At 51.2% G+C, this 12464-nt stretch overlaps 3 protein-coding genes across 3 annotated transcripts; 1 reads left to right on the plus strand and 2 right to left on the minus strand.

The window, feature by feature from the left end:
- Positions 1–8: 8 nt before the first annotated feature.
- C8Q69DRAFT_454243 (NADH pyrophosphatase I of the Nudix family of hydrolase) lies at positions 9–1911 on the plus strand. The gene is made up of 3 exons (XM_028629683.1): positions 9–353; positions 423–869; positions 941–1911. Exons 1-3 carry the CDS (start codon positions 128–130, stop codon positions 1645–1647), a joined length of 1380 nt encoding a protein of 459 aa, XP_028489885.1. The 5' UTR covers positions 9–127; the 3' UTR covers positions 1648–1911.
- A 391-nt stretch (positions 1912–2302) lies between these two features.
- C8Q69DRAFT_52219 (hypothetical protein) lies at positions 2303–5911 on the minus strand. Its single transcript, XM_028633537.1, has 3 exons — positions 4593–5911; positions 2611–4539; positions 2303–2557 (listed from the first exon to the last, which is right to left on the minus strand). The coding sequence occupies exons 1-3, from the start codon at positions 5816–5818 to the stop codon at positions 2356–2358; spliced, it is 3357 nt and encodes a 1118-aa protein (XP_028489886.1). The 5' UTR covers positions 5819–5911; the 3' UTR covers positions 2303–2355.
- A 1936-nt stretch (positions 5912–7847) lies between these two features.
- C8Q69DRAFT_454247 (hypothetical protein) lies at positions 7848–10020 on the minus strand. Its single transcript, XM_028629684.1, has one exon. It carries the CDS (start codon positions 9839–9841, stop codon positions 8039–8041), a length of 1803 nt encoding a protein of 600 aa, XP_028489887.1. The 5' UTR covers positions 9842–10020; the 3' UTR covers positions 7848–8038.
- Between the last annotated feature and the right edge of the window lie 2444 nt (positions 10021–12464).

The raw sequence follows: 12464 nt of genomic DNA on the forward strand, positions 1-12464 counted from the left end.
CAGCATGACGTCGATCACGTGTGCGGGGAAGCAAACACCGCATACGGGGCCGTTAGTAGCGCTCGGCGTATGAAGATTACATATCCAACCAACCGTTGCTCGGAGTACGCGGGCTGATTAATTCCCAATGGGCAAAACCCCTCTTTACTTGGGTTTTCTCCCTCGGATATATTCTTCCTGCGCGTCCTATAATTATAGAAAGAGTTGCAGGCTTTTCTTTTGTTCATTTTCTTCTAGACCAGATCTCTCCACTCTCACTATGACAGGTCCGCAGATTCCCGATCCCCCACATGTCCAGGCGGATTCAATGCTCGCACGCAGGTTTGGAAAGGAGACGGTGAACTACTTCTCTAGTAAGGCTCCTCTATATATGAGTTGACTCGAGGGAGATCTATGAGTAACTTTGAGTCTGACCTGTGCAGGTTCACCGTTGAATCGTCTCTCTTTTCTCCGTACCGAACATCCCTTCCTTTCCGCTGCCATCAAGCACCCTGGCACGCGCTTCCTGCTCCTCAAGGACCTTGCACCTCTGGCAAGATCACCTTCTGAGCTGTATTTTGCGCACTATGACGAAGTCAAGAGCATCGTCCGTCCGGACATCTACGACAAGTCTGAAGAAGAGATGCTCAAGGAGTATGACTCGCGCAAAACCGACCCACAACTGATCTTCCTCGGTGTGGACGAGGAGCGCAAGAACAATGCTATGAGCTGGAAGATCTACAGTGGTGTTCCATATTTCGCTTTGGATCTCAGTGCTAGAGGATCAGAGGAGCAGCAGGCGCACGCCAAATCGATCGTTGAAGCTCTGGAGGCCAAAGGAACCAAGTTCCTGCAATCGCGCATGATCATGACCCTGCCTGCGGATGAAGGTGCGTTCTATATACGCTTGCGTGTCATGTATCTGGTCACAACTGATCACTAATTTTCTTTTCTGCAATAGCCGCGATCTTTGCCCAGGCTCGCGCCCTCATGGACTGGAACATGCGCAACACCTTCTGTGGTACCTGCGGTCATACTACGTTGTCTGCGAATGCGGGCGCCAAGCGGGTTTGTCCGCCCACGGATGCTGCGCGCGCAGCAAAAGGGAAGCCTATCGAACGACCGCCATGCAATACACGGACGACAATTTCCAATCTCTCTTTCCCCCGTACTGACCCTACTATCATCGCCGCCGTACTCTCAGCCGATGGAAAGCGGATTCTCCTGGGCCGCTCGAAACGCTTTCCACCAAACTGGTACTCGACTCTGGCAGGGTTCGTCGAACCAGCTGAATCTGTCGAGGATGCCGTCCGACGTGAAGTCTGGGAAGAAGCAGGAGTTACGCTATCGCGTGTTGTGATCCATTCGTCTCAACCCTGGCCATACCCCGCGAACCTGATGATAGGAGCCATTGCGCAGGTCAGTGACCCGGCCCACGAGACGATTAGCCTCGCACATGACCCTGAGCTGGAAGATGCTCGATGGTTCGAAATTCCTGAGGTCGAAGAAGCCCTTAGAACAGGCACCAGCGCCTTGGGTGACCCTCCGGGTCCGGAATACAAAGAGGGCAGCCTCAGAATTCCTCCCCCTACGGCCATCGCAAACCAGCTCATTCAAGCTGCAATTAATTCGGAATATGTATCGGGAGAGAAGACATCGAAGATGTAGAGGATGTTTTCTTTCTTGACCTGAAACATGGCAGTATATAGGCGCATGCTTGTTCCCAACTGATTGAGGACTTAGGCTGTGGCCATATAAAATAGTTCACGTTATATGTAGGAGTTGTGTGGGGAGTCCGGGGAGTCCGGGGGCCGAGGTGACTGACAGGTCTGATGGCGTTCTGAAGGAGAGTTCATGCATAAGATTGCACCGATATATAGATATGTCCTCGTTATAGACTAGGCTATAAATCACGACAGTCGATGACAGACATTGATTTCTGTCTTACTATTATATATACACAAAATGCCAGACCCAGGCAAGACAGTAACCACCCGCTCCAGTTTCATGACGTAGACACTCGAAACACAATGCGTACAGATACAAACGATGTGCTTGACGCACATCTCTAAATCATCGAAATCAGGAAACAGACCATGCTATGCATGGGCAGCCAGGCAGCCTATATGGACTGAAAATAATGGGGAACTGCCCTTCATATGCAGTCTAGGTACTGGCGGCAGTTCGACGCGCGTTTTCATCCCTTCACAGCGATTGATTCTGGATAAATCCACGCATGAAATAATTCCCGCGTACGATGGCAGATGTTAGCTGCAGACCCGCAAATGATAGTACCTTTCTAGACCTGGACAGGCTGAGCGATACTCAATGGCCGGTTCTATATTGGGAAAGGACTAGGATCAGGACCAGCTACCCCTACCCAGCTTGAGAAGGTGGATATGAATCATCGGTTTCCTGCTTCATCCTCTTCGGGTCTCGTTCAACTTGGGAAGCTGAAGCGCTAGCCTTTCGCTTTTCCTTTTCTTTCTGATATTCCGCACGGCGAGCTTCTTTGTCCTTGCCCTTGCGAAGCGCTTTAGATTCGAATTCGTGCCAGTCGCCTTCGATCTTTTCCAGCCTGTGAGACAATTGTTAGCATCTATAGGGCCACGGTCCACGATCGCTACTTACTCAATAGCCTGTTGGGGACCCGGCTCCTCAGACGTAAAGTAAGGATGCGCTAACACCTCTTGAGCCGTGGGCCTCTTTGCAGGGTCATATTGAAACATTTTCGCGACAAGATCTAAGACGGCAGGGCTCAGGGCTTCGCGATACAAGTCCTCGAAAACCCTGGGTTTCCGTTCTGTGGGCCGCATCAATTCAAACCAAGGCATCTCCACGATGTCAGGCCAATCTGCTCGGGTGGGTGTGCCTAAACAATTATACAACTTGTCCAACTGGCTGATCTCGCCCCCTTCACCGGGAAACACGGCCTTCCGCGTGAACATCTCCATATAGACGCAAGCTGCACTCCAAACATCAACGGCCGGACCATATCTTGTCTCACCGAGAAGAAGTTCTGGCGGCCGATACCAGATGGTGATCACCCGATTTGTATAATCCAACTGGCGGCTCTTGGAAAAAAAGCGAGCCAAGCCGAAATCAGCGAACTTCAATAGTCCCGTGTTACTGATGAGGATATTAGCCGCCTTGATGTCACGGTGGAGAACTCCACGATGGTGAAGATAGTTGAGCCCTTCGAACATCTGCTTCGCAAGGTCCTTCTTGTGAGCTGCCGTGAGTGTAAAGCTGGGATGGTTAATGAGACCAGTCAGGTCATGTGAGAGATATTCGAAGACCATGAAGCATTCATTTTTCTCAACCATGACTTCAAGCAAGCTGACGACGTTGTGGTTGCGAAGATGCTGGAGGAGTCGGATTTCCCGAACGGCAGTCACGGGGAAACCGTCTTTCTCTCCCTCCATACGGATCTTCTTCAGAGCAACTTTGCTCTTGGTGTAGATGTGTATTGCCTTGAATACCTTTCCGTACGTCCCCGCACCAATAACCGACTCATTACCTGGCTTTCGGTTGTATACAGATTCAGAATTAGAGAATTCTTCTGGGAGACTCGGTCGGGCTTTCTGCCGCAGCGCTATCTTCTTTTGCTTCTTCGGCTTCTCGGGGCTGCGTTCACGGCGGCGATCGAATCGGAAGTCCATCCGTCGATCGTCACGTCTCCTATCGTCACGATAATCATGACGCCTGTCGTCTCTCCGCATATCTCGAATGTCCCGTTTGTCTCTCGACTCTCGGAAATCTCGAGGATCGCGACGATCATCTCGATCACGCCCCCTGTCCCTATCGCGGTCTCGATCGCGATCTCGCTCACGATCACGCCGATCAAACCGTGGATCATGCTTGAATTTGGGAGACGGTCCCGGAGGTGGCCTGTTTCGAGGCGGCTCAGCGGCTCGTTGGGGTGGATTTCGCGGTTGCATTCTTTGTGCTAGATCTGGAACAGGTTTTGGCATGGGCGCAGTATTGGCCTTGGATTTGAAGGCGAAGCTGAATTTTCCGCCTTCCTTCGCCGGGGTAGAGGATGCGTTGCTCTGTCGGTTTGGTGGCAGCATTTTCTTCGTGTCTCCATTCTCTGAACTTTGTTTAGAACCCTGGTCTTCAACCTGGAGATCCTTGGAGGGTCGGAAAGGATTATCTCCTTCATCCGCATCTGGAGACATTCTGTCACTTGAGGGGGGTTGTAATGAGCCGGTTGGAGAAGACTGTGCGTGCGTTGAGTGCGGGCTGTGTTGACCACCTCGACCCCTCGACCCTGACGCAGTCCACTGAAGATTGCTAAAATGACCCCGACCGCGCTGAGACGACATATGTCCATAATTTTGAGGGCCACTTCCAGAGAATCGTCGATCTGGGCCTTGATTTTGGTAATTACCACGATAGCCGGAATGGCCCCCGCGATACGGTGGCCCGGAGAAACCCTGCTGCATGTGACCCGGTGGCCCATTGTACTGCCCCTGATGATTTTGATAATACTGTCCCTGTGGACCACCCTGCGAGTAGTTATTTTGCCGATAGGGAGGAGAATGACCGTGAATTTGCCTGCAAAATTTAGTACATATTCAAGAGAATATAATACCAGAAGGGTTGCTTACCCATGTTGCCCATGGAATGGAGGCTGGCCGCTCCATCCACCCCGTCCATTAGAGTAGGGCGAACCAGAAGGAGACCCGTGGTATGAGCTAGTCGGGGTCACGTACTGAGGAGAGTTTGAATATTGTCCATGAGATCTTGAAGAGCGTCCGCGTTGATTGCCATGGACATCTGACGCTCGCATCCCATGCATTGGGAATGCTTCTCGTATACGGCTCTCACCGTCGAGCGGACCACCAGCATTGTCAGCATCGAAGCTGGGGATAGGCCGCAAAGGTGAAGGTGATCTTTTAGAGTCGTCAACGACGGATTGAATGGGCCGAGTCGAATTCATGATTCGGTCACGGCGGATTCCACGGTCGGGAGACGCAGACTCTCGTAAGCGTATGGAACGGAAAGATTGGCGTGAAGCTGAACGACGACGACCCCTTGAGCTCTCGTCTCTTCTGTGCGAGCTGCGACCTGGTCGAGGGGACCGCTGCCTCCTGTGATCTCGCCCAGCGGGAGACCTGGACCGCCGAGAGCGTGGGCGATCCTGCGAGTCAGCGTCAAAAGGGTCACGCCGGGCAATAGATGACCGGTGTCCCTTTTCTCTATCTCGAACTGGCGACTGCCCAGGTGATCTGCTTCGGTCAGGCAGATGCCTCCTACTTCTCGGTTGACGGCTTCGATCGCGGCTATGCCCAGGCTTGGGGGAGTGACGGGAATGGTGATGGCGGTGATGGTGATGGCGATGGGCACGAGGCGAAGGGCTTCTGCTTCGCTTACGCTTCGAAGGAGGAGGGGAGCTCGGAGAGTCGTCCCTTCGTGAGGGTCTCCGGGGTGCTTTCTCTTCTAGCGGCCGTGACCGTCTGGCTTCCCTAGAATCTGGCGCCGGAGAACGTCTCGACGTAGGGGAGAGGTGACGTGAACCTGGTTGGCGTTCTTCTCTTGACACAGAATCGCGAGACGCCGGCGGTCTACGGTGAGCGACGGTATCGGGAGAAGGGTCACGGCGCCTTCGAGGCGGGTCGCGGTCAGAAAGGGCACCACGACGAGATGGTGGCGGTGACCGTGTTCGTCGCTCTGACCGGTTCTCCCAGGGACGGCGATGTGGTTTGGGGTCACTGTGTCTGTCCCTTCCTCTTTCGCGAGCCGTATCTCGATCACAGTCTCTTTCTCGATCTTCGGGGTCTTTGGCGGCTCTCCACTGATCTCTCAACAGCGGACTCCTTCGGGACCCAGCCATGTAATCTCCTCTAACTGCATCTGGCGAGCATGTGTCGTAGAAGGGCGAGGCAGAGGATGGAGGGATGTCCAGCAGAAGCCTCAAATGTCAAGTTGGAGCGTGCAGAATGACTTGAGGGCGAGTTTTGGTGGAGCCTCCTCTGTCTCTGGTCGGCGTGTCTGGCGTTCGCTGCTTTCTGTCGGCGGGCTAGCGTAGGCTGTGCGGAGGGCTGGTTTTTCCGGGGTGCACTGTGAGTACTAAGTAGAGCGTCAAGATAGTAACCAGCGAGTACAATGCGGAAGGCTCGGGGTGATACGCACCTCTTCCGGTCCCGTCTAGGCATACGAGCTCACCCATCAAGGAGAGCGAAGAAAAGAATAGATCTACTGGGGTCGAATGGGGGGGTTCTTCATGTCGCTCCGGTGCCGTGCGTTGCGCCCGAAGTATGGTAGGCATGCCTCTCGCGTGCAGGGCCAACCAACCACGCCTTTTTGAGTTGCTTTTTCCTTGCGAGCAAGACGCATGTCCTCTTCTGCTGAGAGGAAAGGCTCTACGAATCTCGTTCGAATGAATGAATAGCAGGCAGGGCTAGAGGCCCCGCTGTGACGCTCACAAGTCCTCCGCGCCGGCTATACCCCGATAGTTCATGCCTCCACGAAGATCGGATCTCCATGTGCATTTGTTTCTGCCCATTTTGTCGTGCTCAAAGCTCACGACGTCCTTTCCAGACCTTCTGTTGCTTCGAGAACCCCAGATTGACCGGTGTCTGGGGTCGCCTTAGATCGGCGTTCCGGTCGTTAACAGGAGTTCATGCTTCCATGTAAGCCAGCTCTTTCCCACATGCTTTCTGTATGCTCGGATGCCCGTGGCGTATCTTTCATCGAGAACACTCGCCTTCACCCGGCGCATGAAGCTATCTACGGAACGCGACAAAAGAAAAAAGCGAGATCAGAACAGGAAGGAGAGAAGGGCCTAACCATGGTGTGTCGCTTGACAGCTTCGCTTGAAGGGAACTGCATCCACCATTTCAACAAGTTCTGCCGCAGGCCTCGGTATGCCCATGCCATCCATAGATGGACGCCAGACCGATAAAAGGGCTCTGCTGCTCAAGGCGAATTGAATCATTGCCGACGGAAATGGCTGCGCAGCTGTTCGACAACTCGTAATATGGAGGACTGCGAGACTATCTATCCCTGAAGTGGGATCTCAACGATAGTTAGGGGCAACTAGTCCGACTGTGGGACCATGGAAGGGTCCCGAGGTTGAGACGAGGTCATTAGGATCATAAAATCCTAGTTCACTCCCATAGCGAGCATAAACATGAGAGCGAAACGGCCAGAGGCTGCTGGACCGTTTGGACATCGCGAATGGAGCTGGAGATGATGCCCCAATTCCGAGTTGGTCGTGCTCCATGCCAGCTGCGAAATCATTGTACTGAAAATTTATCCCAGTGTATATCTTCTGAAATCCACTGTCACACATAGAGTAGGTTCATATGGCGAGCAGACAACGCTAAGATGCTCCCAACTACCCCGACTGCTGCCAGCGGTCCGAACCATGACGGACAGCTACATACCCAGACACTGTACAAATCATCATCGCATTTGGGACCAGTAATAGCCCCTTAATATGCAGTTAGTAGCCCTTGATCCGGAACCCAATACCCACAAAGCTACCGTCTCCAACTGCGGTTGCGAGGAGCAGAGAGACGCCAGTGACCGGCTTACCGGGGGAAACCGTTGGCTTCGTCACGACCTTGAAATCGCAGCGTGCATTCGTATAGCCTCATACTAGATACGAGAGCTGAAATGTTTCTGATGCGAGATAGTTCCCTAGGGAGTTGTTTGAAGAGGGCAGACGTGAACCGCAAGAGGGAGACGTGTTGTGAGGTCTGAGGGTCAGGTTGAGTTGAGGTTTCGAGGTCGGCCTAAGCTTGGTGGTTGCGCCCGTAGACGCCGCTTGAGGCGCTCACCGCCGGCCTTATCGCGCACGTGATGGCATTATCGCCCGGTACGCATCGCCTTGGTGAAGACACAGCTACTTCAGAGAAGCCCATCATTGTTGCAGGCAATTCTACAGTAATTCCCAATCATGTGAATATTAAATTGTGAAATTCAAGTCTATTTGTACATTTTCTCCTATGATTTTCAAGTTCTGGTTGCTTCATCAAAATGCTGGCACAACAAACTAAACTCCCCATAGAGTTAATCCCCAATTGATCCCTAGTTTATCGGGACTGATCTATGCTGGAGTTATTCTCAAAAGATTCGCTCGGCCCTGTGTTTCTGCATTCTGCTGCTGCCTTTGCTCTTTTGCAGCCTGGGCCATTATCGGGTTCACATATCCCCAGAGGAACATATCCATGTATCTATCATGCATGCTGAGCCTCCGTCTGATCCCTTCCTTCAAGATAAGCTCGTCTACCCTCTGCAGCCGAATTTTGCTTCCTGTCTTCCCATAGCCCTCAAATTGGAGCGCGCCGATCTCCTGGGGTGGCACTCCAAACATGGTCTTGTCTGCTTCGTGTGGCAATGGTCGGTATTTCCAGCGAACGTAAGCTTTGAGAGTCTCAAAATGGGTCTGCAGTGCAGTGCGTCTCAGCAGTTTCCACAACAACGAGAAGCTGGGCTGTGCGAGAACCAAGCGCCTCATTCCGTCACGGCCGCCCCCAGAGAGCGGATCTGTGAAACGCATGTCAAGTTTCACGAAGAACAACGAGGCGAAGAACAAGTCAGCGTTCGACCAGAGGTTCGAGTTCTGAATGATACCGATACGACGAGCATTATCCGGAATATCCATCAGGAACCAGAGTTTCTTGATCGCCGGTATGCAATCCCTGGGCATACCGACTCCATCTCTCTGCATCAGCCTCATTATATCCATCACGACACTCTCGCGCCAGAAGATCATCAGTAGCCATCGCAAGGAAGGCACCTTACGACTCACGCCTAAACCTGCACGTGCCAGGTCTGGATGAGGGTTCCGTGCTGGGTCCTCGATGCACAAGTTCTGGTAGCAGCGGAAAGGAAAGATGTTAGCGGATTCTGGCGCTTTCGTGGTCGCCTGTGTCAGGACCATGGTAGTGAATCGCGTATCCATCAGGTTATGGAAGTCCCTGGAGATAGCATAGAGACTTATCAGCTCTTTCACACGAAGATGCTTGGCAAGGGTAAACGCCAGTTCAGGGTGCCTCATAATGGCGTTGAAGATATTGAAATCACTGTTGACCGTTCTGGCGTCTGATTCATGGCCCGTTTTCAGTTGAGGCGTGGGTCTAGGCCTGATAACTAGTGATGTTTGTCGTTCAGGTTGAGGTGTCATGATCAAGCTGTTCGCCCCTGACGACCCAGACACCTGAAGGCCGTTTGACACTCGGTGCGTACCTCGTCGAATACGTCCCAGTCCTCCATGTGGCCTCGATCGCAGGGTTTGTCGTGATCGAAGACTAGGACCTCCTCCACGAGCAACACTACCCCCGCCCTGCCTCTGGAGTTGAGACCTCAGAGCGGCCTGGAGGGTCCCAGCTGGCTGTGCAGTAACTGCAGGTGCCTGAGGAACGGCCCCATTGAATTGTGCAGGTGGAATGTGCGGTATGACGATGCCATCATTAGTGATCTGCACTATCGGCGGCGGCGGCGCTCGATTTCGTCGCCAGCCCGCCTGTTGCTGATTGTTGCGTAGTTCATCCATCATGACGATCTTGTCTGGTGCAATCCCAGCGAGGCGTTGCTGATGGATAAGGTAAGCTTGCAAAGCCGTTTGGTTCATGGCTGCTGGAGCAACTGGAGCAACCGGAGCCTGAGAGGTAGTGGAAGCTCTTGCACGAGTATCCAAAGTACGATATGCTTGGGCGGTTCCAGGTGAAAGAATACCCTTGTTTACATCTCTCGTGGAGGCCAGATTCGCGTTTGTCCGTTGCTCGGTTTCACGAACACTTTCCCCATGACCACCCATCGAAAGAAGGCTTAGAGCCTCAGCAGCTTCTATCTCCAACGCGGTTTTTCCCTCCATCATGTTACTATTGTCCAACTGCTTTTCTGACATGCTGTAGACTCCTCCGTCAGTACAACAAAGCAAAGTATAAGCTTTATATGGACATGAACCAACATCCTGAGATAACAATACAAGGGAACTCACATTCACTCGGATTTCACGTGCTCCAGAAGTGGTGAAAGAACGTAGCTCTTCAACTTAAAATTTTGTTGTATGTGAGTCAGTAGCAGGCTACTCGCAAGATGGATGCTGTGGAAATATCAACGATTCCACAGGAGACAGAGATAATAGTGATGTCGCATAAAAGTCCAGCAGGCCTTTCTATTGACTGAATCCAATAGCCCTCGTCTTTGAAAGTAAGAAGGAATGCACTATCACGATGGTCCTGGTCGTCCAGTATCTCAAGATGCAGAAACAGCAGCAAAGAGGGCAAGACTGTCAAGAATCCACAGCACATAAGACATCTGTTTGTTTCTGTGGACTCTTTGCTTTCAGTGAAGCGGATTTTGCAGGTATCACGATGTTTATTCACTGCCAGGCAACAGACATGACAATAGTAACTAAGGGACCCGCCGCCTATCTGCGATTCCTTTCTCAGTACTACTAGGATGATGTGAATTTCCGGCTTATGGAGTAACACTAGACGCGGCATGCTGATGTGTTGATCAAGGAGAGTTACTGTGGGAAGGCAGACCGGCAAGTCCCTATAATAGTATCAATAGGTAGTGGAATCAGGGCATGCACCTGGAGATCGAGTCTGCCTGGACATGGACATAGTCACCATAAACCCCCTTTCCAACAGGTTATTAAAGAGAGGCTAGAAATTTTAGTTGATGTAGTAAGTGATGGAAACTACAGAGACAATATATTTCTATGCCACTTCCTGCATATACCTCGGAGGAGACTCTTTCCTTGAGTCTTGTAAACCGGGAACGAATCTATGGTTGAACGTCCAGGAAATAAAATGAATTTAAGAATAGACCATTATTGGCTCAATTAAGTTTGGGGAAAAGAAGGACCTTCATGTGTCTGTAGCTTAAGCATAATGCATATCATATAGTGCTCGTCACTATTGTAATATGACCGGCTGATCCCCCACCCCGTCTATAATGCTCGAATCAGCCTCTTTATTGCACTGCACAGTAAGTACCAGAAATTACGAGAAGAAGCGGCGCGTGTCTTTCTCGGTGTGTCTTTACTCTGTTGGAGACTTCCCTGTTTCTCGTCTCGTACACCCAGTAAAGCCAATACCAACGAAAACTCAACTGCCATAGTCACAACAGCTAAACCAGAATAATCTGATATCTCATAACGCCGACAATGATCCCTGCATGACATATCTTATTATATAGCCATTAGTCTATAGCCAAACCGAAAGACGCCCGAAGATAGCTCAAAAGACAATCCATGCACGTACCTTTTACCACTTTTCTTTATTCAACCTGACCAACATCAAGCATGGATTCGGCACATGGTTGGCTTAACATGTATAACAGAATCTGACGAGTACTTTACTCAAATTCTTTGTCTTGGTTATGTCACACAATGCGTCCTTTGCTAATCGTGGTGGTTGGATGTACGGGTGGCATGGATCTCGGTGGTATTTATAGACTCTGTTCCTCGAGAGAGAAGAAAAGTATCTCTCACCTCTTAAGTGTATAATCTTCTGAGATTGTGCAGATATATCATAGCTGACATTATATTGAACTTGAAAACACGCAAGTATGCGTGTAAACGCTGTTGTCTTCGCGGCTCTAGCTGCTGGGCTTGTTGCCGGTTATGCCCATCCGGCAATGCTCCAACGTACGTTCGCAATTAGAATATCGATATACCTGGCTCTTCTGACACAATCCTCTACTCCTGCTAGATCAAAAGCGTGGCAGCGAGGTCTCTTCTTCGTGGTCTATCACTCAGTCAGTTCCCTCAAGCCCGGCGGTAGACAGGGTGACGACTCGTGCCCCTCAATCTTTTTCTACTGGTGGTAAGCAAGTCACGAACCTAGACATGATAGCAACAATATCACGATATTATTTTTGTCGAGCAATATGAAATTTCGAAAGGGTTGCGCTGACATCTTAGTTTCTACAGTTCGAAGTCTCGAAATTATCCCAACAATTCCAGTCCCTACTCCATCTCCCCAAAGCTCGAATGTCCACCCAGACAAGGAAAGTGCTCAAGCAGAGGCAGAAAACTTTTCAGAACTATCGCCCCTGCCAACATTGACCTCTCCCCTGGGGAAGAGGAGCGGTGATGATAAGCCACACCTGATAGTACCACCAGGTGCAACCATATACACGATCTTCCCACCTACTGCAATGCCAAAGGATAAGCGAAATGAAAACGGAGAATATATCGTTCCTCTACCAACATTGACTGTTCCCCTGCCCCTGGAGAAGAGGAGCGGTGACGATGAGCCACATCTGATAATACCACCAGGTGCAACTATGTACACGAGCTTGCCACCTATTATAACGCAAACATGCGTCACCACCTACAGCATCTTGCCCACTCCGCTGCCAGAGCACAAGCGAAGTGGAAATGGAGAACACATATTGCCTTTGCCAACATTGACTATTTCCCAGGAGGAGAGGAACGATAACGATGGGCCAGGTCCAAGATGTGTACTGGTCCTGCCAACCGTTGCACTGGCAGAAGAGAAGACAAAACAAGATCA

Source organism: Paecilomyces variotii (assembly GCF_004022145.1).
Source record: "Paecilomyces variotii strain CBS 101075 chromosome Unknown C8Q69scaffold_1, whole genome shotgun sequence".
Lineage (NCBI taxonomy): Eukaryota > Fungi > Ascomycota > Eurotiomycetes > Eurotiales > Thermoascaceae > Paecilomyces > Paecilomyces variotii.

Bases quoted from the DNA above. Each gene is read 5' to 3' on its own strand.
- C8Q69DRAFT_454243 (XM_028629683.1), top strand. From the start codon at position 128: ATGGGCAAAACCCCTCTTTACTTGGGTTTTCTCCCTCGGATATATTCT. The intron at 354-422 runs GTAAGGCTCCTC...TGACCTGTGCAG, and splicing joins GACGGTGAACTACTTCTCTA to GTTCACCGTTGAATCGTCTC. The intron at 870-940 runs GTGCGTTCTATA...TTTCTGCAATAG, and splicing joins GACCCTGCCTGCGGATGAAG to CCGCGATCTTTGCCCAGGCT.
- C8Q69DRAFT_52219 (XM_028633537.1), bottom strand. From the start codon at position 5,818: ATGGCTGGGTCCCGAAGGAGTCCGCTGTTGAGAGATCAGTGGAGAGCC. The intron at 4,540-4,592 runs GTAAGCAACCCT...TAAATTTTGCAG, and splicing joins CCATTCCATGGGCAACATGG to GCAAATTCACGGTCATTCTC. The intron at 2,558-2,610 runs GTAAGTAGCGAT...ATTGTCTCACAG, and splicing joins GGTCCCCAACAGGCTATTGA to GCTGGAAAAGATCGAAGGCG.
- C8Q69DRAFT_454247 (XM_028629684.1), bottom strand. From the start codon at position 9,841: ATGTCAGAAAAGCAGTTGGACAATAGTAACATGATGGAGGGAAAAACC.